General features: G+C 39.2%; 1 protein-coding gene across 1 annotated transcript; it reads left to right on the top strand.

Annotated features, from left to right (window-relative positions):
* The first annotated feature begins 12,376 nt into the window (after positions 1 to 12,376).
* LOC143291983 (glutamate dehydrogenase, mitochondrial-like) lies at positions 12,377 to 24,434 on the top strand. The gene is made up of 12 exons (XM_076602135.1): positions 12,377 to 12,872; positions 13,502 to 13,702; positions 14,570 to 14,656; positions 15,355 to 15,443; positions 15,678 to 15,776; positions 16,714 to 16,851; positions 19,987 to 20,127; positions 20,666 to 20,746; positions 21,235 to 21,358; positions 21,864 to 21,955; positions 22,751 to 22,813; positions 23,180 to 24,434. Exons 1-12 carry the CDS (start codon positions 12,503 to 12,505, stop codon positions 23,297 to 23,299), a joined length of 1,605 nt encoding a protein of 534 aa, XP_076458250.1. The 5' UTR covers positions 12,377 to 12,502; the 3' UTR covers positions 23,300 to 24,434.
* Positions 24,435 to 24,955: the final 521 nt, after the last annotated feature.

The following is a 24,955-nucleotide window of genomic DNA, read 5'->3' as shown; positions in this document are numbered from 1 at the left end:
CTTTACAATTATTATCATTTTCAGGTTAAAAGTACAATGCTCATGTTTGTGTGAAATTAAATCCCTCAATTTTCTTAAAATTAATTTTTTTATGTATTTCCCTTACTACAGCATATTCACACTGATGCCCAATTACATGACATGATTTCACTCTTTCTGGTAGATATAAGCATCAAAGTAACTTCCATACGAGGAAGAATAAATTACAATTTTAACTATAGATAACAAATGTCAGTTTTTTCAGAGTGCTGAAATTTTGTGAAGACAAAAACATTGAACACAGTCATCCCTGTAGAAACATTTATTATTTCCCCGTGTTCTTCACGGCAGTGCAATGTCAAGCTGGAATGTGTGAAAAGAACACTTTATCATACTTTTAAGCCAAACCTATTGTTGACAAAACATTTCCAAGGAAAATTGTTTTGTTTATGTTTACCATAAGCATGCCCACAAACACACATGTATACAAAGAGACAGTACACACACACACACACACACACACACACACACACACACACACACGGAAAATGGAAAGAGTTATTACACAGACTCACTCTGAAACACAAATGAGCAAAAAAATGACAATCATACAACAGTTAACATCAGACTCATCACACACCGGCTCTAACTTATTTTTGATAACAGAAGAAGGAATACTCACGTAAGTTATCCAACATGAAGGAGACAAGATTCTGAGTTCCATTTGGCTCTTTAAAAAAATCCAAGTACGCCCCAGACAGTGGATTGTCTTTTATATCTGCAGTCATAAAAATTAGGGAAATTTTAATGGTAAGTAATCAACAACAACAGTGAATGCAATTCAGGGAAAATATTCATTTTCCTCTCCAATACAGATACACATCAAGCTGCTAACAAATGGCACCTGCATAAAGGTCAGTATCTTGAGAATATTTTCGTGCACGCACACACACACACACACACACACACACACAACCTCTAAGAGTTACTAAGACAATCTTACAAAGATACACAGAACCAGTCATACCTGTACACACATGCACATGTATAATCATACAAAGCCAAGTATTACAGTAAAAAAATTGTAACACATAAAACACTGTCACCATAAAAAAAGATAAAAGATAAGACAGAGAGAGAGAGAGAGAGAGAGAGAGAAGAGAGAGAGAGAAATGATAGATGAATATATGCAAAGACTGACAATGTATAAAGTACCCTATACATCAGTGGGATAGAAACTCTTCCTCAGAATCAGATAGTGTGAGATACATAATTATGTATAAATTGATGAATCAAAATATATATATTATACGCAAATTTCTTCAGCTAGAGAGAAAAGGTTAGAACACATTGTTGGCAAGGTGCCCTTCATCATATCCGCTTTTGACAGGATACCCCTGATATGCAGGGTAAACATATTTTCCAACAATTCCTATTACTTTAAAGGCAGTTGTCCATCTTTTTCTTGTCAAAAACAGAATGACTCCTCATCCAATACAGGCACAGACAGGGAAAATCAGTTCAGATGGACCAATAGAACTGGTTCTTTACTACTTGAGCAAATACAAGTATTGTTTCTGCTGGGCATCCTTACAAACTTAATTCACATACCAAGTAACCATCATTTAGCATTTCAGATACATGTATACAAGCCCAGAAATTACAATGATTCAGTCTGATAAACAGCCTTACCTGTCACAAAACACCACATGGTAAAAACAGTGTCTTGTTTCTGTGGAAATCCATGTATTGCCATTGCTTTGAATTATGACTCCTTCAGTACCAGTTTACAGAACATCAGTCAACCATTTTCCCAGCCTCATTCCATGTACGGTGTATATTTTTATCACCATTAGATTAAGTCTTAACTCCTTCCATAATCAAGTCAGTGGTCTCTTAAGATAATTCTACAATTGCAGATGCATTTTTTAAATTAACTCTTTCCATACGAACGGCGAAAGAGACGACGTTAACAGCGTTTCACCCCAATTACCATCATCAAAATATTGCAAGCGGAAGGCTCTTATACTGAAGACGTGAATGTTGACAAAGAATACAACAATTCTGACGACGGAAGCTAAAGGTTGGGTCATTCAGACACCCATTGGACATCCGAGGGTTCTGTGTGGAGGAGAAGAGAGGACTGGCCGTACTGAGTGAGTTAAGGAGAAAAAAAACACTGGTAAACAAGACAATCAGGAGGGGTAAAACACATCCTTGTGGAACATCAGTGTTCAGGATAAGCTTATCAAATATTTTGTTTCCATCTGAGACTACCTGGGACTTGAAGATCAGAAAGCATAAAATCCAAAGTCACATGTCAGTTTAACGATCAGTGGCTGAGAAATTAAAGCATGATGGTAGTCTGCACAGAGAATGAGTCATTGAAGACACCAGTGAAAACAGGAGTAAGCTGTTACCATAGTGCTTCAGAAATTATGATTTTACACCATCTGGCTCACTGACTATTTTAGCATTCAGACACTTGGTTTAAAGCGTCTGCTAACATCTGCTTCTTGCACTACAATGGGGGCGTCAGTGGGGATAGGGGGGTCAGTTCACAATGTCATCCCTAAGGTAAAAGAGAAGTGCTCATACTTCATCCTATCAAACCTGGCATAAAAAAAAAATCTGCTGATCAGGCAGTGTTGGGTAATCACTGTCAAGAGTAGGTTACTGTTTCTGTAAACACATCCACACAGCAATGGATTGCTATATTTTTTTTTTTTTTTTACACAAATGCTGTTTCATCCTGTTTTATTACTTTTTACCTGCATGAAATATATTCTCTTCTTCTTCATTCGTGGGCTGCAACTCCCATGTTCACTCGAATGCAATATGCACAAATGGGCTTTTATGTGTATGACCGTTTTTACCCCGCCATGTCAGCAGCCATACTCCATTTTCTGGGATGCATGAAATATATATTTGTTATGCTTCGCTTATGCCACACAACATACCTAAAATCTCGAGCTGAAAAAGCTTGCCGAGTTCATAGGGCAAAGAGGTCAGCTGATTGTTGCTAAGCAGCAGCTCCCGCAGCTCAGTCAGATCCCCCAGCTCAGAGGGGATGCTGCGCAGAAGGTTGGAGGACAAATCCAGACAGGTCAGGTTCACTAGTCTGCTGACTTGGGGCGAAAGTTGGTCAAGACAATTGTGGTCCAGTAACAGACAGGTCAAATGTTGAAAACGAAACAGCTCTGGAGCAAGACAGCGCACAGCACCTGAGACAGGACAATCAAAGAATGCATGTAAAGTAAACATCGTCTGATACAGCTGCCATACCCCATGTACCTGGGCATTCCTGGTAACTCCCAAAATACATAGTAATAATAATAATAATAATGGATACTTATATAGCACACTATCGAGAAATCTGCTCTAGGTGCTTTACAAAAACACTTTTGTTAACATAAAACATATCTATGTTACATACACACACCAAAATGTGATTACACACACACACACACACACACACACACACACACACACAAACACACACACACACTGCATACATACATTTTAACATACATGAGTATCTAACAGCTACCTTAACACATACGCACACATAGGCAGGCCCAAACGTACATAAACACACGCACACACAATACACATTCATATACATGCATGTAGTTATGTACACATACATATGTATACACACACAGTACCTAGTCTGGGCTGAGGCAAAACTTTTGCAGACACTTATTTTTGGTGGAAAATAATATTCACATTTTAACAGACGATTCCCATGACTGAGACATGTCTCTATATGTACAAATCCATACTGGTTATCATATGAATATTTCACAGGTCCCCTCAAACTCATCAACATCTAAAAACTAGAAACTTAGCAGAAGCAGGTTTGACATTTTTCAGTTCTTGTAGCAATAAAAAAAACAAACACATATATTATTAACAAATGAAAATTGAGCTGCATTAGTACATATACAAAGCAGACACAGTAAAAGTATCAAATATCCCACACTAAAAACCTCAGCTACAGTTTTGATACAGGACAAAACAAGTCGGACCATCCAGAAAGTAATAACATAAAATCAGAAAGCCCACGGGGATACATGTATACAAATGTACATAACACTGCATGAATGCATATATATTTTCACATAAAGAACACACAAAAACTATACAACTGATTAAATTGTGGAAACATTATAAATGTTTGGTGTACAGCCAGTCATTGTGAGAGAGTGTGCGAGAGGGAAGCAGAGGTAGAGACAGACAGAAACACAAAGTGTGTGTGTGTGTGTGTGTGTGTGTGTGTGTGTGTGTGTGTATGTGTGTGTGTCTGTGTGTGTGTCTGGAGGAGTGTTGGGTGGAAGTGAGGTGTTTCTTCTTTCTTTCAACATCTTTTCACATGTTTTTGGATGGACGCAAGGATGGATATGAGCAATGGTGAAAAAAAGGGGCACTGTCTATGCATCTGCATTTTGCATTTATCTGCAAGCACACAAATGTTTGCACACTGATAATCAAGCCACTGCAATAGGTACCTTGAATTTTTAAGGTATTCCATGATGATGGTCTGTCACTGGCCATGTAGCTGTTACTCCTGCTCGGCTTCTCATACTTTTTCTTCGGCATACTAGATATGGCCACTGAAATCACAACCCCAAGTTACTGAAAATTGAGGAGGGGAGAAGGGGGAGGAGAGATTTTCTATTAAAAAATAAAATAATAAAAAATCATTTCACAAATCTACCAAGTACAACATTTCACAAATCTACATAACACAATCAAACCAAAAAAAACCAATGTCCTGCACAGTCTGCCACAACAATTCTCAAGTCTTAACTCATGCATCAGGGTTTTCAACAGTTGTCTGATGAAACTACAATTCATCATCAACTGCACATATTCATTCTTTCTCCCTCTTACTCTTAGTAAACACACACACACGCGCGCACGCACACGCACACACGTCTGCATGTATACACACACACACACACACACGCACGCACACACATAATCACTCACACACACACGCACACACACACACACTCACACACAAAAAATACACAATTACAAGTCTTGCTGACATCAAATTATAGCAAATTTGATTTGTCCAAGCCACTGTTTGTCTGCCTTTCTCGTAACAACACACACACATGCACATGCGCATACACACACACTAACCATCAACTACACACTGAACTGGATGTCCACAAATATGCAAAATAAAACCAATGAAACAATGAAGTGGTCTAGAGAGTGGCTCCTCCACTTCCACCCAGAAAAATGCAGTGTAATGAAGCTAGGAAACTGTAAATCGGAAGCAATTTACTACATGAAAGGTAAAACTAACAGTGGGGAGGAATACAACCTGCCACTCGCTGAGAGTGATGTGTTGAAAGACCTGGGAGTGTACTCTGATAACAAGCTGGATTTCAAGACACATGTGGCAACAGTTACAGCAAAGGCCAACAAGATGGCTGGTATAATCAGGCATTCCTTCGACTACCTATCTGAAGACCTGTTTGTTCAATTGTTCAAATCCCTGGTTAGACCCATTTTGGAATATGGACCTTCGGTCTGGAACCCACAGTCAAAAACATTGTGCAGAGAGGTGTGTCCAGCGACGGGCAACGAAACTGACTGGTCATCTGAAGAACAAGCCTTATCATGGAAGACTCGCTTTCCTTATGCTACCTAGTCTAGAACACAGGAGGCAGCAGGGAGATATGACTGACTGCTATAAATACATACACAGAATCTACAAAACCACAAATCCCGAACTATCACCTGCAGTAAGTAGAGACGGAAGAGGTAATAGTTTAATGCTAAATAAATCACATTGTAGACTGAAAGTGCGCAGTTCCTTCTTTACTGAGCGAGTCGTTAATAAATGGAACGGTTTGCCAGACAGTGTTGTGACTGCCCCAACCATGTCATCTTTCAAGACTAGGTTAGACGCTCACTGGGCCAACTCTCCAAGTATTTATGATCCAGTATACTATCATTAGGACATGCATGCTGGTATACTGTATCTAATTGAATGACAAACAGGCCTTCACAGGCCTCAAACGTCTGATTCAAGTTAAGTTCAAGTTAAATTTAAGTTATAAAATTTGGTTTAGTCCACTCATTGATTAACTTGTTTTTTTAAAAAGTCTATAATATGACAGTTTCTCCCTTCCCCCTGTTCTCCCATACACCTTCCACTTCTTCCTCCCCTCCAACACAAATCATAAAATCATAATAATTATGCATGACTGTTTGGATTTATACATTATTATACATAAAGGGTGTTCAGGCCCTAAAGTCTTATACATGTATGATGGCCTCAGAGATGTGTCAGGGTCTGTCCCTTCCAACGCAGGAAAAATCTTCTCCCTTAACCCATCATTACTATCAGGTACTGCCAGGGCTCAAGCCACAGAATTAAAACTCTCTGATCTTGGGATGGAACCTGATACCCTCCCTGTCCTCTTTGTTCCTGTATACAATGAATAAGGTGTATGAATAAAAGCTCTGAAGAAAGTATCACCTGTGTTTTATGTTGTTTAACAAAGCAGCGGTTATGGTGATGGCAGTCATTCACAATGAGTGAGCATCCCTTCTGGAGTGGACATGGTAACCAGTATGAACTACATACATGAAGACTGTGTGTGCGTCTGTGTGTGTGTGTGTGTGTGTGTGTGTGTGTGTGTGTGTGTGTGTGTGTGTGTTTCTCATGAACCTCTCATCACATGACCAACAACTCTGGTTTTATGTAATGATTTTTTCAATGAACTTATAAAGAAATGGAACTGCAAAAGAAACTGAAAACTGTGGCCACAGTGCATATAAGGCAGGTGTAAACCTAGCATGATGTGAAAACCCACAGAATCAGAACTATTTCATGACAATCAGTGCAGATAACAATACTACTACTAATTACTACTGATAATCATAAAGGTGATCAACAAAGATCTTACATTTCGGTTTGGAAGGTTCTATACCAGGGCTGGTAAGCTTCTTTCATGATACATGCGAGCATATCAGGCCCAACAGACCTGGACATTTGCGGTGTTGGTAGTAATGGTACAGAAATTATGGCGACATTCTATAACACTGCCTGTCTAACTGTACCAGTTTATACAGAGTTTGGACACTCAACCATGTTGTACAGCTAATATCAAACCATACACTTTTTAAAAATTTGTTTTTGATGGGGATAAATGCACAATCTCCAGTTCATTACCCTTTGGTGCTAACCACTGCACCATAAGGAATTTCTAAATCTCTTAAGCCCCCAATATCTTGAAAATCGTTAATCCTGAAAATATTACATATCTTTAACGTGTATATAAAGCAGGCACTGTAAAAGGTCTGCAAATCTGTTGACTTGTGAGATCAGAAAAATCTGCACCCTTTATCAAATGCTCAGGAAGAAACAAAACAAAAAACAAAAAAACCGGGGCTGGATAGGTCAACCGCTAAATTCTAATTTAATATCAGACAAGAACAGGCATGGAACCTTCAAGCAAAAAGACAAAGGCAGACATAGAGAAGATGCTTGGAAGAGGAGATGAGAGCAACCAAATGGACGCAGACCAATCCAGGGGACAACCAAGAACCAAGTGTGCCACAAGTGTTGTGACCCGATGCTCTTCAAATAGCTTTTACTGCATGAAAAATGTGAATCAAATGCATAAGGTGCTGCAGAGATCTCCCCCAAAGTCTGAAAGTGCAGTGTTCTAACCACTAGCCTATCATGCCCTTTTTTTCTGTATTTTTTTGTTGTTGTATCTTTTAATACTAATTTATCTATCCCATGATGTTACCTGTTAGTCCATTATAAGGTAGTTCAATTAATGTTCTTTCATGACAAAGAAAGTTTTAAAACCAATCCTTTCATGTCAATTTTTTCAGTTTGTCAGTTTCTCAATTTATCAGTTTTATCAGTGTTTTACCTTTCCCCCCATGTCATCCGCATAAATGACTAAATAATCATACAGAGAGGCTTCAAACCAGTGTCTGCTACCAACTATCCAGTCTGTATATATAATATATATAGATGTGAATAAATCATTGGGGTGATTAGCAAATTAACTTTCGACTTGCATCACACCTCGTTAAGTCCAAGACGGTCAACTCAAATTTTGATTTAATCAAATTATGGATCGTTTTTTTGCATAACAAATTTTACATGAACACCGACATAAAATATGTAAATGATATTTCAGAATTTAGAAACTACATTGAATACACAGACCGTTCATGAAAACAATTTTTAAAATGACACACCTGCATCGATATGTTGAAACAAAAACCTGACTGATCGTTCACGCTCGCTGTGGGTCAGCTGTCCTCCTTTCGGGTTCTACAGGTGCTTTCTGGGGAGAATCTGAAGCGAGTTTTCATTGGTCAGATTATATGAATCCAAATTTTTAACAACTCTGGCCAGAACTGTTTGTCTTCGTTATTAATTTGTTCAAAACGTGATAATGCTACACACTTTTTTTCTTCTTTTTTTATATAAAATAAAATTAGCAGTATCGGTAACAAACAAAAAAAAAATCCATTTCCTCATCAGGGTTTGTTTCCTTTGTTCAGTTCATGGAGGTCTCAGCGGGGTCATTGGGGTCAAATGGGGTCACTTCCATTCCAGTAAAGATAACAGCGGTGTCGGTGTATATGTGTGTGTGTGTGTGTGTGCGCGCGCGCGCGCGCGCGCGCTTGCTCTTCAAAGTGGTTCACACGCCCTAAGCAAGCGACCAAAACACACAGTAACACCATATGATCTCTGTATCATCATTCTTCTTTTTCAAATAAGACTTCATGTTGCGACCGGCAATAAAGAAACTGATCCGACGTCGTGTGTTTGGTAGGGGCCGGGATTCCGGGGGAGGGGGGGGGGTGCTCGGGGGTGATGGGGGCGGGAGGGGTGCTGCACAAACACCGTGTGTTCATGTGCACTATAAATGTGTTTGTGGGATTTACGATGAATGATATACATATGTGTACATTCAAGTTGGTGGAGCCGGTGCAGCATATATGTGGTGCCTGCATGATGGGCATCTGCATGTGAATCTACTGACAAATGCGGTCGTGCACTGATGGTCTCTACTACAGTGAATACGTGTACGCCGGCAGCACATGGGTATGCGCAAATTCGCTCATAACTTGACGTGCTATACTGTATGTAGCCCACTCACTTTCTATGTTATTGTTTCCCCGACCATTTTCATATTTTTTCCGCTTTTTTAATTTTTATTTCGTTATAGTATAATGTAATGTACGTCACACACACACACACACACACACACACACACACACATGATATGTATTTTTTTTCCTCAGTTCCTCAGCTTCCCTTCTAGTAGTCCTTCCCGTTCCGGCCGTATAGTGACCACAATCACATCAGTTTGATTATTCTGTCACTGTATGGGGGATCTGCCGGAAAAGGCAGCGACTCGGAAGCCTCTCCGGCGGTAATGGATAAACCCCGACCGGCACAGCTCCAACCCGTCATTTACTCGGCTACTTTGACCCATGATCCCCACGCTAAAGAATTAAAAACACTACCCGAATCTTCTTTCTTTCTTTGGTGGTGGTTCACAGGAAATTTAAAAAAAAAAAAAAAAAAAAAAAAAAAGTCAGTTGTTATCATTTAGCAGCCACTGCGACACCTTCGAAACTGAAGTGCCAGTGGTATTGGCCTCAGTCTACAGCTGTCACGGGCAGGGCGCCAGTTCGAGTCCCGAATTGTTTTTGGGACTGATGAATCCTGGCTGTCTGTACTGGGTCCTACAGAACTTGGATCTGGGACAACTGTTCTGGGGTGGGCTCGTCGTTGTCGCAGCGAAGGCCGGTGGCATGAGCTTCTGCTTCAGGGAGGGCATGTTTACCACCCTTGTCATGCTGCAGTTTGTACAGCATGGCCAGTCTTGCCGTTACTATTGGAGAGCTGGCGTGGGCCACTTCAGCTAGTTAATCATGTCGGTACGAGACGCTCAGTTGACTGACGTGTTTCTGAGCGCTTCAGTGCGAATCTTGCTGCACGTCGTTGTACTGATTCCGGACGCTCAAAGTCCTGTTATTGATATTGATCCCAGACTGATGCTGAAAATTCAAGTACTGGGCGCCGGGACAAAGGACTTGTGTGCTAGTTCTTTTAGATTCTTCTCAGAAAGTCAATTGTTTTGTTCGCCTTGGAGCAATGTTCTCGATATTTTTCTTCCAGCTTAGATCTTTGTTGACAGTGTCACCCAAGGTATTTGATGGCGTCCACTGTTTGTAGTACCGTGGCTGATGTGGCCTTGCAGTTCGCGAGATTGCTCCCGTATTTCCTGTTCAAGTTCTTGTTACAGTGAGGTAGGGTGTAGCATTTTCCAGACGGATGGAACACCATGTCAGTCCCACTGAGCTCTTGTCCCACCCAGTGAGTCTTTGAGAGTCTTCAGTATTGTAGTTGTACACAGTGGTCCTGTGGCGCTGCTCAGTAGATAATTTATGTATATTATGTAGCTCCGTCCAAGTTCGGCAGCCTCAGTGCAGCCATAACTGACCCGCAACACGAAATTTTAAGCGTCAGACTGTAAAATGCAGGGCTGGCAGCAGAAGTTAAGCCGGCCAGCTACAGCAGGGCCATAACCCACTGTTGTCTTTGGACCAAGGAAATCACAAGGCAAGTTAATGTACATTGTTCAGTTTGGAGAGACACCCCCCCCAACCCCCAAAACCCTCTCTGAAGATAGGAGAGTGGACACCACGGTCCAGTCCACAGTCGAAGAGGTCTCGGTGACAATAATTATTGCTCCCCAATTTAATAGCCAACGCGTCACGATTTTTTTCCCAGCCCCACTATAAAGGCATCTGCCGGCCTACATTGAGCCTCATTTTCTCAGGCTCTTCCTCCATTCCGCTCTTCTGCTCTTGAGCTCTTCAACTTGAGTCTCTCCCGGGCGGCGCCTCAGTGCGCTCGACACACTGACTCATGTGTTGGGACTGCTAGGCCAGGGAGAGCAGTAGACCCGACTCTTCTTTGCACAAGAGGTATGGATCCTTAAGGCAGCCCCCATAGTATTCTAGGGGGTAGTATTCGGAAGTTAGCGACGCCTAGGATGTTGTCTGCAAGTGGAAATGTTCAGGACGTGGTTTGATTAGAATGCTTGCTTTTAATAAATTCATTTGTGTAGTAACTACAAATAAATGAGATGCTAGACATTTAATTACTGCCTGTGTCTGTGTTTAGTGCATTTATAGTTTGCATCTTGTCAGTGTGACTGACGGTTTGAAGAGCATGTTCGCACACCTTCACTGTTTTTTGTCATGATAGTGATGACGTTCTTCTCGTCTCACCCCTGGTCCCTCGACCTGGGGCTCTATGTCGTATTAGTCTATAAGTTCATCTCGTTGCATACTAGACGGAAGTTGATTAACTGAAAAGCAAAACTCCTCATCTTTCCCCAACAGTAAACTAACAACCAATCTCTCACACCGTGACAGTGATAGGGTATAACCCACGAGTATTTATTCATTTGATACTGGTAAGGAGGAATCCACAATCTCATTTCGTGTAACACACCCTTAGAGTGAAATCCACGACAAATTTCCTTTCGTGTGACAGTATAAATCCACGACTATTTTCGTCGTGTGATACTTCTGTTGCTGAGGGCGTCTACGACCCATATAGTGCAGTGCATTGGTTACACCACGAATGCCTGCCGTAATAGTGAAGTTCAGTTTGTGCAGGGACAGACTGCACATGGTGTGGTTGACCTGATCAAATCAGTATACTTTCGCGAAGTCCATGACAAGGACACTGACCTGTCTCAGTGTAGCCCCTGTTCCACGTTTTCTAGCAATTTTTGTCAGAGAACTTTAGAAGCTGCGTTTCACCGTAACAGGATCTCCCTTTCCTGAAGCCATGCATATGTAAATATCGGCAAGAGTGAGAGGAGAGTAGTGTTCGCACGGCATTGCCGGTCGACAGTGTCCCAATTTTAACTTCCAGGCTAATTAATAAGTCACGTACTGAGAAACAAAGTTTTCGTGTACACCGACAGTGACAGTGGCATTCGAGTCTGCAGATCTAACAGAGCTGCATGCAATATTGAAATTCATTTTCAAGTTGGTGCTTTCTTTAGCCTTTGCATGATAATTGTGACCTGGCCTACACCGTCAGTTTAAAAAAAATGTCACGGTATCAAATTATATATCAAAGCAACACCTCGTTGACTGAGAAACATCGAAAGTTGTGACAGCAAGCAATTAAATTCACACGCAACCAGTTTAACCAATAAAATATTAGCTTAGTCTGCGCAGGCTTTCCATGCAAACGTGCCATTGGATGAAGAGTGTTAGCCAGCCAAATTCGAGGTGACAGGTGAAAGAAGGAAGTGCGTGTGAACATGATTTCAAAATTGTGCGACTCTGTTAGATCCGGCTCAATAGAAGAGGCTGAAGTGGAAATTTAGACATCTCTTCGAAAAAAACAGCCAAACACACCTTTACAGTGCCTGAAAAGTAGGAATGCCAAGAGGAGCATCCGCGAAAGGTCGAGTTAGTGAAGGGGAAAATGCTGCAACAGCTGGTTAGACAGGGGGTTTCCCGAAACCCATGTGTAAAGCTAGCAGGTGCTGTGTACAATGTGCATCAATATACAACGTCAAATAAGGAAACCCACACTGGGCTCAGTTTCCTCGAAAATGTCGACGTGCATTTTAATCGAGCCGTCGCCATAGTCAAAGACCAACTGGTTGATCAGTTGAGTGGAAAGATGACGTTGGAGGAAAAAGAACGTCGCGTGAATGGCATTCTTGACATCATCAGACCTTGCAATCATGTAATTGAAATCACCTTTCCAATCAAACGTGACAGTGGTGCCTATGAAGTGATCGAAGCATACCGTGCACAGCATAGTCAGCACAGAATCCCATGTAAAGGCGGTATGTAGATGTACATAATTATGAAAGTCATGAGAAATCTATTTTAGCCAATGCACAGTCAGTTGATCTTCAGGAGTTTGAACCTGGTTAACAAATGGGTGATTTGAGAGCATAGATCAACTCACAAGCTGTTATTGTATTGTAATTTGTGTTGTATACTGTTACTCTTTTGAAACAATTTGCATTCAAAATTATGTACAAGGAGACTCACGGGAATGTGCCACTATATCCTCTGGAGGGAGTTAGAGTCTGGTTGAAGTTGGTATATGGTTTAATTCTAATTCAGTGAAAGCCATAAAGGTCACAAACATGATTTTTATGGTTCAAAAACACTTTGAAACACGCCAGTGCATACTTAATTGCTGGTTGTATGCTGGTTACAAAATCATGATCATTTTGGTAGCAAATGGAAACATTGGCCTTTATTCTTATCAACTAAAGTCATGTTCTTTGAGACACACATTTATAGCTGCCTGCAATGTCATCATTTCCATATAAAGGTTTACTGTTGCAATCATGGATTAATTTTATTTGTATTAATCAATTTGTTATGACTATTATTACCATCATCCATAGCCCATTCTATACTCGACTGGCCCATTTAAAATTGTTTCTAAATTGTTTTTCAGGTATACGGTACAGCGAGGATGTCAGTGTGGATGAAGTGAAAGCTTTAGCAACTTTAATGACTTTTAAGTGTGCTATTGTGGATGTCCCATTTGGCGGTTCCAAAGCAGCAGTCAAGATCAATCCTCGGAATTATTCAGAAAATGAACTGGAGAAAATCACTCGGCGGTTTGCCATGGAATTGAGCAAGAAAGGCTTTATGGGTCTGTAGAAACTCTTTTTCCCTTTTTTTTACAGGTTCAAGAATTTATAGTTTTGTTGATATATTTTTTTTCCTCATGAGGAAGTGAATTAGTTAGATATTATGTTTTTGTTTCTGTGCCTTACACTTTTTTTCGTTGTTTTTTGTTGTTGTTTTTTTCTCCTGCAGATGTGTATTCCTGTGTGCAATTATTCATATCTACATTTTTATCATTTTAATTATTGTGTCTGTCTTCAGTATAGGAACTGTGTCAAGTGATCATATCTTTGAGTTTGACTTAGGATTCTTTGTCTATCCAGTCAGATTTTAATGATATTTTCAAGGATGTAGGCAGCATCTTTTATGTTTCTTTTTTTTCTTTTTTTTCCCCACAATTTCAGTGTGTAGATTTTGTACACACACACACATACACACACACACACACACACACACACACACACAGTGTGTAGATTTTGTACACACACACACACACACACACACACACACACATTTATACAGTTTGCCATACAAACACACATACAGATAATATGTATAAAAAGATCACACTCTCTTGGGGTCCTGGGGTCCAGTTCTTGTAGAAAATAATGAAGTAAACAATGTAGCCTGTAAAATATATAAACAACTGTTGTTTTTATCTTTATATATATATATATATGTGTGTGTGTATTTATTTATGCATATGTTACAGTTTGCCAGACATGTATACTGAGATATTTCTTTTTGTAATATTGGCATATTTATTGCATTTATATAGAGGCCATCATGGAATTCATTATTTTGCAGTCACTGTTTCAGTGCAAATAAACTCTCTCCTCTGATCTGTTACTGATATATGGCAGTGATGAAGACGTTTGTTCTTACTTTTAAGGGCCAGGAGTTGATGTACCAGCCCCAGACATGGGCACAGGAGAGCGTGAAATGAGTTGGATTGCTGACACCTATTCCACCATTTTGGGTAAGCTGCGTACACATTACACAGGCATGGCACATGATGCCAGAAATCTTTCTGTCTTTTTTTTTTCCTCTCAATCTTCTTGTATGTGTGTAAATTAAAGATCAGATTAGGCTTTAAAAAGGAAAAAAGAAGTTGATTCTAAAAGGTCACACTTTTTTGTTTGCACCAGTAACAGCGAAAGATACAGGTTACTGGCATCCCCAACCCCCCTTGCCCCGCACCATAGAGAGTTGAAAAATACCAGTAGCATAAAAACTCTCGCTTTTTTTGTGTTTGTGTGTGTGTGTGTGTGTCTCCATCTGCATCTTTGTGTGTAAGTGTATGTTTTCTTTAATTGGAGCACAAGACTGCTCATAAATAGGCATTAACATGTTCAGTGTTGTTGGAAAATAATTTCCTCATTTACATTTGTTCTTGAAGATACTGGAAAAAAAAATATTTAAAAATAAAAACAAAACCCCCCAAAAAACCAAAAAACACCCCCCCCCCCAAAAAAAAACCCAACAAAATCCTATTTTTATTTAGTGTTAATAAGATATTTTTCTTATGAAAACATGAAAATAAGATTTGTTGAAAGGCATTTAAATTTAAATTTTACTCCCATTCCCACCCAGTAAATGAAAGGAAAGTGGATATGCGATATACGAGGTAGAAAGATGGTTTCACCACTCCACAGTGAATGTATTTTGATGTCACAGGTTACTTTGATATCAATGCCAGAGCATGTGTGACGGGAAAGCCAATAACCCAAGGAGGTATTCACGGCAGAACATCGGCAACAGGCAGAGTATGTTTCTGTTTGCTGTGTTTAAATACAGTCATACTGAGTCATGCTTATGCATGCACGCACACACACACACACACACACACACACACACACACACACACGTACACACACACGTACACACACACACACACACACAGATACACACACAAACACACACATGTTGATGTATATTGTACACATGCACATGTATACACATGCATATATGTTTGTGTGGTACATGTGTCTGGAATACAGGGGGTGTACCATGGGTTAGAGAATTTCATCTATGAAGCCAGCTTCATGAGCAAAGTGGGTCTGACACCAGGTTTTGGAGGCAAGACTTTCATTGTACAGGTTAGATAACATTATGTATTTTTGATGTCAGTTATGTAGCGTGTGCTTGGGAGCATTTGTTAATGTCTGTTTTTGTGTGCACATATGAGTCATTTGCTTTGGATGCACAATTCATGCGTGTACATGCACGAGTTAGTTTGTCTGTACGTATGCACACATGCTTGAGTGTGTAAGGTAAGAATAACTTTATTATTTCATTAAGAGAAATTACATCAGGTGCAGCAAAACAAACCCAGACAAGTACTTAACATTAAAACATTAAACATGACTTAATTAAAAAGAAGCAGTAAACATATAAGACATTCATATAAAAGTAGTACATATATTTACTTGAAATATTGTAATTAATCATTACTGGAAAATTGTTGAAAGACACCAGTGTTAATATTGCATATTAATTCTACACATTTTCAGCTTACTATTAGAAATAGCTTTTTTTAGAGAATAAAACTAGTACAAACTGTTATGTACACACACACATTCACACACACACACACACAGAGACACACACACACACACACATCTGGCTCTTAAGAATTTGAAAGGTGAATTTAACGTGGGATAAAGGTTTCTCTTAGCTCTACATTTCAGTTTTAAAGTTCTGTCGCGTCATCCTGATGGCAGCAGCTCATAATGCTTGGCTAAGACATGGCTGTCGTCAATTGCTGTCTGCTTGGCTTTCTGAAACACTCATCGCTCATACAGCTCTTGGCTTCTAACTTGTCTCACTCCCACAACTTTACTGTACACAGCTATCGCATCATTCAAAGCTCGCTTTGTGTATGTGTGCACACAAGTGAAAGGCTCTGTTTGGCAGCATGTTATAGACAGGTGTGTGCAATAAAACGATGGTACGTTTGCCTCTTATACATCAGTGTGTGTATGTTACAATTACATGGAAGAAAACCTTTTCCTGTACCACTGCCCATTGATGCAGGGCTTTGGGAATGTGGGCCTTCACTCAACGCGTTACCTGCACCGAGCTGGAGCAAAGTGCATTGGAGTTCTGGAAAAAGATGGCAGTATATACAACCCTGAGGGAATTCATCCTCGCGAGCTTGAAGACTACTTGATTGTATGTCATGCACTGTCAGCTTTGTGGGGTTGTCCATTTCATTGTTTTGTCTTTCTTTTTCCAGTTGGTATTCTTCATTCATTTCTCAGTCTGTTTTATCACTTGATGAGTAAACAAAGTGAGTGTGTGTCATTTCTATTACAAGCATGTCATACAATACAATCTGGGCAGAATATGTCTTCTTTTCAAATCTGTTATTGCAGCGTAAAACTGAATTAAGATTTGAAAGAAAGTGTCACATAAAAAATGAAATAAGAGGATGTTATTTGATATGTGATAATATTTGAAATGAGAACAGATCAAATGTATGAAATAATTGATTTTCTCCAACATGTGCATGTACAACAATACTCTCAGTAGTTGATCCATGGTACAGTTGTGCTATCTTTCATCCAGTGTTATCATCATAAGTATATATTGCAAAACAACACAAGGACAAATGTGGCAGAATAGTTAAGACCCAGTCTCTGTCAGGGTGTGGGTTTGGTCCCGCTCTCCCAAGTTTGACTGGAAAATTAAAATGAGTGTCTTGTCATTTGGATATGACAATAAACTGAGGTCATGTATGCAGCGCTTACACTTGGCACACTGAAAAAGAACCCATGGCAACAAAAGTGGTGTCCTGTGGCAAATTCTGTAGGAAAAAAATCCACTCTGATAGGTACACAAATACATACATGCTTGCACTGAAGTCTTGACAAGCAGGTTGGGTTATGCTGCTGTCAGGCATCTGTTTAGCATACGTGTAGCACTTATGGATTTGTCTGAAGGCAGTGATGCCTTCTTGAGAAACTAAAACTCATATTTCAGAATTACAATCCTTACTATATTTCTTACACTGATACTGTACTGTCGCCTTTTCTTGTTGTCTTTTATTCAGTAACATTCTATGTTTGCTATTTCAAAAATAGTCACTGTATGTTTATTTTATTATCAGAAGTTACTTGTCAGTTTGTTCTTTGCAAAATTATTTGGAAAAAGAAAGTGACAGTATGTACTGACCCGCTTTGGTTGTCCAAGTGGATGTATGCATGTATGGGGTCAAGTTTGACAGTGGCATTTTCTAGGGAACCGTTTGTAGAAGCTATACATTGCAGACTAAAAGATATTGATAAGGCCTTTGCAAAACATCCCAACTAGAATGACTATGCACAGTATATATTTCCTTTACCTTGACTGGATGTGTGTTCATCAGAATAGTCAGTGCTTTACCATTGCTGTCTCTTATGAGATTGGGTTTGTTTGTTGTTGTTGTTTTTTTTGTTGGTGGCGGTTTTTTGTTTTGGTTTTTGGTTTTTAATTCAGACATGTATACTTATATCACTAGCAAAACATGATAATGAAGTGTTGTTGCATGTTGATGTTAGTGGGGTTTTTTTTTCTTTTTGTTTTCTTTCTTCTTTTTTTTTTTTTTTTTTTTTTTTTTTGTTCACAGTAATCTGATATTTTCTTAGAAAACTTGATTTGATCAGGAAGAAGACATTCCTAGCTTAGGGGGAAAAACACTCATAATTGCCAGTTATTTTGGGGGTTTCTTGAGTATCATGATGTTATGGTGGGAACTGAATTGTATACTTAACCTGAACCATGCCATTAAAACCTAGCAATTTTCATCTGTGAAACAGGAATCAATGCAACAGTCCCTACTTGAAGTAGCTTTCAGCCCACTATGTTGTCTTTGTGAGGAATGAATGTGACAGTTCCTACCCAAAGTAACTTTCAGCCCACTGTGTTGTCTTTGTGAGGAATGAATGTGACAGTCCCTTCCCAAAGTAGTTTTCAGCCCAGTACTGTTGTCTTTGTGAGGAATGAATGTGACAGTCCCTTCCCAAAGTAGTTTTCAGCCCACTAGTCTTTGTGAGGAATGAATGTGACAGTCCCGGTCCAAAACAGTTTTCAGCATACAACTGTTGTCTTTGTGAGGAATGAATGCTGCAGTCCCTGTCAAAAGCAGTTTTCAGCCCAGTACTGTTGTCTTTGTGAGGAATGAATGTGACAGTCCCTGTCCTAAGCAGTTTTCAGCCCACTATGTTGTCTTTGTGAGGAATGAATGTGACAGTCCCTGTCAAAAGCAGTTTTCAGCCCAGTACTGTTGTCTTTGTGAGGAATGAATGTGACAGTCCTGGTCCAAAGCAGTTTTCAGCCTACAACTGTTGTCTTTGTGATGAATGAATGCTGCAGTCCCTGTCAAAAGCAGTTTTCAGCCCAGTACTGTTGTCTTTGTGAAGAATGAATATGACAGTCCCTGTCCAAAGCAGTTTTCAGCCCACAATGTTGTCTTTGTTAGGAATGAATGTGACAGTCCTGGTCCAAAGCAGTTTTCAGCCCACTATGTTGTCTTTGTGTAGAATGAATGTGACAGTCCCTGTCCAAAGCAGTTTTCAGCCTACAACTGTTGTCTTTGTGATGAATGAATGCTGCAGTCCCTGTCAAAAGCAGTTTTCAGCCCAGTACTGTTGTCTTTGTGAAGAATGAATATGACAGTCCCTGTCCAAAGCAGTTTTCAGCCCACAATGTTGTCTTTGTTAGGAATGAATGTGACAGTCCTGGTCCAAAGCAGTTTTCAGCCCACTATGTTGTCTTTGTGAAGAATGAATGTGACAGTCCCTGTCCAAAGCAGTTTTCAGCCCACTATGTTGTCTTTGTGAAGAATGAATGTGACAGTCCCTGTCCAAAGCAGTTTTCAGCCCACTATGTTGTCTTTGTGAAGAATGAATGTGACAGTCCCTGTCCAAAGCAGTTTTCAGCCCACTATGTTGTCTTTGTGAAGAATGAATGTGACAGTCCCTGTCCAAAGTAGCTTTCAGCCCACTATGTTGTCTTTGTGAGGAATGAATGTGACAGTCCCTGTCCAAAGCAGTTTTCAGCCCAGTACTGTTGTCTTTGTGAAGAATGAATGTGACAGTCCCTGTCCAAAGTAGCTTTCAGCCCACTATGTTGTCTTTGTGAGGAATGAATGTGACAGTCCCTGTCCAAAGCAGTTTTCAGCCCACTATGTTGCCTTTGTGAGGAATTAATGTGACAGTCCCTATCCAAAGCAGTTTTCAGCCCAGTACTGTTGTCTTTGTGAGGAATGAATGCAATAGTCCCTGTCCAAAGCAGTTTTCAGCCTGCTACAGTTGTCAGTGTCAACAGGACAACGGAACAATTGTTGGGTTCCCTGGAGCCAAGGCCTACGAGGGGAATAGTCTGCTGTTTGAGAAATGTGACATTCTGGTGCCTGCTGCAGGGGAGAATCAGCTGACAGAACACAACGCTGACAAAGTACAGGCCAAGGTATTCATGTACACTTGGACCCAAATGATGTCATGGTCATGTAATTGTCGCTGTTGCAGCCTTGGGCATAAAGTTGAAATGAACAAAAGGAACTGAATTTTTATGAAGTGTTCGGAACACAAACAGACATGAAGACAAGATTAAGGAGAAACAGTTTTTAGACCTGACATATAAATGTGAAGGCCATGCTCAATGTAAACCTCAAACTTGGAACTTTCAGAGACATGAAGAGAGAATAGCTTGATACATTTAGTAAGAATACAAGAAATGATAAGTTATTACTTCAAGTGTAGTACAAGAATTGTTCGTTAAAGAAAACAGCCTTTTTTGTTGTTGATCAAATTATCATTTTTCCTCATGATGGAATGCAATGGAAAATAATGTCATAAGACTTTTGTCATCATCTTCAATGTTTACACACTTAGTCACACTGACTGTGACGCACACACATATCATGGACACATACACACACAGACCATGCCCACACACACACACACACACACACACACTTTTTCACAGGAAAGCATTTGTGATTCAGATAATTGCTGAAGGTGCCAATGGACCAACAAGTCTTGGAGCACACGAGATATTTCTCAAGAAAAACGTATTGGTCATTCCCGTAAGTTAATTTTTTCTGCATTGTCTTTGTTAACTGTCGAATTTGATTATTATATTGTGTTTTACTGTGTGTGGGGTGTGTGCATTTCTTAAGATAAATGTCCTTGTCTTTCTTGTATGTTGGCTTATCTTTTCCTTTCCTTTTTAAACTTCCTGAACTATTGTATTTGAAGGTGACATGACATGCAGAATGTGATATGTGTGACTGTGTATGTGGAAAGGTGTCTGTCACTGAAGGCAGAATGTATCAGATTTTCTTTTCTTTTTTTGTATGAGCTTGGGCTAAATGTCAACATCTAGTGAAGTGAAATCCTCCCAACGCATAACCATTCTTTGATGTGTGTGTGAGGTTTTTTTGTGTGTGTGTTTGTGTTTGCATTTCTACTGCTTTTGTGTTTGCATATTGTGTATACTGGTGTTTGTGTGTGTGGATGCATATTTCTGTCTGATTATTGACAGCTTTGCAGTCATCGTATGTTTGTGTCCAAGGATCTGTTCATCAACGCTGGTGGTGTGACAGTCTCCTACTTTGAGTGGCTGAAGAACCTGAACCATGTCAGTTACGGACGTCTGACTTTCAAGTATGAAAGGGACTCCAACTACCACCTTTTGCGTGAGTTTTACCATTTTACTGACGGAAAAATGTTTCTACGCTGGGAGAATTGTAAAATACGGGACAGTGATAGTTAGGTTGATACATATTCATGTACTGTAAATATGTGATTCAATCTGGAAAAGTGTAGGGGAAAAAAATCAGCTTCTTTCTCTTCCCCAAGCCAGGATTGTTTAGTACATATTATCAGATTTTTTTTTAAAGAGTGGGTGGATGGAAAGGAGCATGGTTATTGTTTTCAAATAAATGCATGTTTTTGTGCGAAATCAAATGATCATTCTGACATCCTCTTTAGAGTGTGTACATGCTGATGTATAGTGCTTTCTTACAATCATGCATTTTTGGTCCGTGTTCAGATATGGTCTGACATTATTGTGATCTGCAGATGTTTATCGTTTTCTAATGTTGGTTTGATGAGATTATTCTGGCATGTGTATGTGGATTGTTCAACTATTAAATTTTATTGTTGTCCAGTGTTAAAGTGATTATTCTGGTGTGCATGCAGAGAGTGTGCAGAGCTCCCTAGAACGCAAGTTTGGAGGAGACGGTGGCTCAATTCCTATTGTGCCCAGTCAGGAATTTGAAGCAAGGATTCATGTGAGTTTTAGCCAAGTCTTTTTTTTTCACTTCAGAAGTGTTCTTTCCAGTGGTAAGCTTTATTCTGTCAAGTTTTCCCCCAGGCAAATTGGACATTGTATCCATTGTTTCAGCAGTGTTCCCACTCTCCTGTCTAGGACCTCTTATCACTTCAATTTTTTTATCAGCTGAAACAAGGAAAAATAAAAAGAACTAATTAAGATGTATAATGAAATAATTCTTTGCTGCATGTTGCCTATTTTACATATGAAATGATTAAAGTGTATTGTTTGTATTCTAACATTCAAATCTTATTAAAAAAAAAAATTATATGCAGGCACCATAGTATGTATATTTCTTCTACATTTAACAGGTACACATTATAATATTATTATGCAGAAGGAAAATGTGTGTGAAGGCACATGTACACATTATGATTATCATTGTGCAGAAGGAAAATATGTGTGAAGGCACATATACACATATAACTAGGCAGAAGGAAAAAATGTCATGTGTGAAGGCTCATATACACATAACTTGGCAGAAGGAAAAAATGTCATGTGTGAAGGCTTATATACACATAACTCGACAGAAGGAAAAAATGTCATGTGTGAAGGCACATATACACAAAACTTGGCAGAAGGAAAAAATGTCATGTGTGAAGGCACCTGCGCTCATTATAATTAGACAGAAAAGGGGAAAAAATGTCACGTACACATAGTTTTGCCTTGTACAGAAAGTATAGATGTGTGTATGTGGAGTGTGAGGGCATATCAGATATGCATACATTTTTGTGTGCATATCCGTGTTGTACAGGGGGCTTCAGAGAAGGACATTGTCCACTCTGGATTGGAGTACACAATGCAAAGGTCTGCTAAAGTGAGTATGAAGGATTAAATCAACTTTGATTTTGTGTGTACCATAAATATTAGCCACAAGCACATTCAGTGGTTTGCAATTTTTGCACTGTCTTTCTCAGCTGTCCAGAAAAACTTTATGAATTATAACTGAAACTTTTGCCCCAAAATTATGTTTCATGTCACCCCAAGAAAACATTTTCTCAAACTTTCCTTTCATGGCTGAAATTCTCTGGCAATAAATTCAATGAATGTATGTTAGTTGATCATCCTATCAAACTTTTTTTTTTTTTAATTATGATTTGCACTCATTCCTCAGATCATGAGCAATAAAAACACTTGTTTTTCTCTTCATACATAGATTAAAGTTCATTTTCTTTCATTCCAGAATATCATGAAGACAGCCGCGAAGAACAACCTTGGCCTTGATCTCCGCACTGCTGCCTACGTTACTGCCATCCAGAAAATCTTTGTGGTATACAAAGGGGCTGGGCTGACCTTCACATAGAGTGGGCTTGGCTACAGATCCTTTTCTGATGTCATTTTCCTGGATTGCTGCCAAAGATCTGGTCATTCTACTGACTCCAGATACTAAATTTCTGTGTTCAGTTTGAACTTAAATACATCATGTAGTGATCAGAAAGATCACCATTATGATCAGATGGTCATTTAACTGGTCACTGTTTAGAATGGACTGGATTTTTACATTAATTTTGTTTTGTTGTGGAGTTTGTTGTCAGTTCTAAAAGTAAAAAAAAATCTTGCAGAACTCACATTTGATTTCCAGTTTGAACTTTCAAGTAGTTACCACAAAGTTCATTATGATCAGACAAATAACTGGTCATTGATTAGAATGGATTGGTCTTTGACACTGGTTGTTTTATAATTCATTATTTTATATCTAAAACTTTGCAACAACTACTGTTTTGTTTACCACCTTTCCTGGATATCATTGACTGGATTGTGTTAGATCAGGTGTTTCTTTATTCCCAAAGATTTTAATTTTGGTCATGTCTTTAGTACTCCAATATGAATTCTAAGATTGAAGTTTTACTGTTGTAGTTATTTCATGTTAAGAAAAATATCCTTTTTTTTTGTTCATATGAATTAATTACATGCTTTCAAACCCTATTTTGTTGACTTAAATAGTATTATCTATGTATTAACTGAAATGGGAGGATATTCATGTACATTCGTTGTCTTGTTAATTTTCAGTCTAATTTTGCCAGGTGTTTGTGCATTTTCTTCATGCACACTTGCCTGTACCAGTATTGTATTACTCTTTTTTATCACAATACATTGTGTGAATTTTTTGCTGCTCTCCCCAGTGAGAGCATGTCGCTATGAAGAACGTCACCCTTTTTGTTCTCTTCTGCATGTATGTGTATTCGTTTTTCTTATCAAAGTGGATTTTTCAACAGAATTTTGCCAGGGATAACCCTTTTGTTGCCAGAGGTTGTTATGTACTCTAAGTGCATGCTGCTCATGTGACCTCAGTTTATCGTTTGTTCTGAATTAGTGTTCAGACCACCATTCTAGGTCTACTGGACATAATCTTAGATTCTTGCTTCCTAGGTGGACGTGTTACCACTTGGCCAACAATCACTGAAAAAATAAAATTTTGTTTAGACAGGTGCCTTAAAAACAAAACTGCCATTTCATATTGTGTTATGATTGTTGGTGAACTTGTAAAAATTTTGAATGAAGTTTAAAACAAAATTAAATTTTTCATGGATGTGTTGATTTGATGATCAGAGTGATGTCAAGTTCATGAAATGCACTGATACAGGAGAAAAAAAAAGATATTCTGAACAAAAAAAACAACCCAAAAAGAAAGAAAAAAAAAAGGAAAAGAAGTATAGGTATATGTCTCACAAGCAGTACTCTCACAGGAGTCTGTTATATGGCAAATTCCAGGTACTCATCATCTCGAGTCCTGGAAGAAGAAATGAAAACCCAAGGAAAGCTGGATCCATGACTGCCTCAGATAACAATTAAATGCACTTTCTTTGCCTAATGGAACTGTCAAATAATGGAAAGCTATGAAAGTCACAAAGACTGTAATCACAGACTTCTTGGTTGCCTTTCAGGAAAATGTCCCACGTACTGATCACATTTCTCCTCACCTCCACACTCTACATTGGCTCCCCACTCGAGCGAGAAT

Source organism: Babylonia areolata, chromosome 18, assembly GCF_041734735.1.
Source record: "Babylonia areolata isolate BAREFJ2019XMU chromosome 18, ASM4173473v1, whole genome shotgun sequence".
Lineage (NCBI taxonomy): Eukaryota > Metazoa > Mollusca > Gastropoda > Neogastropoda > Buccinidae > Babylonia > Babylonia areolata.
This window is presented reverse-complemented; position numbering and strand designations above follow the sequence as displayed.

Bases quoted from the DNA above. Each gene is read 5' to 3' on its own strand.
- LOC143291983 (XM_076602135.1), top strand. From the start codon at position 12,503: ATGCTGCAACAGCTGGTTAGACAGGGGGTTTCCCGAAACCCATGTGTA. The intron at 16,852-19,986 runs GTATGTCATGCA...CAGTGTCAACAG, and splicing joins AGCTTGAAGACTACTTGATT to GACAACGGAACAATTGTTGG. The intron at 20,128-20,665 runs GTATTCATGTAC...TTTGTGATTCAG, and splicing joins CTGACAAAGTACAGGCCAAG to ATAATTGCTGAAGGTGCCAA.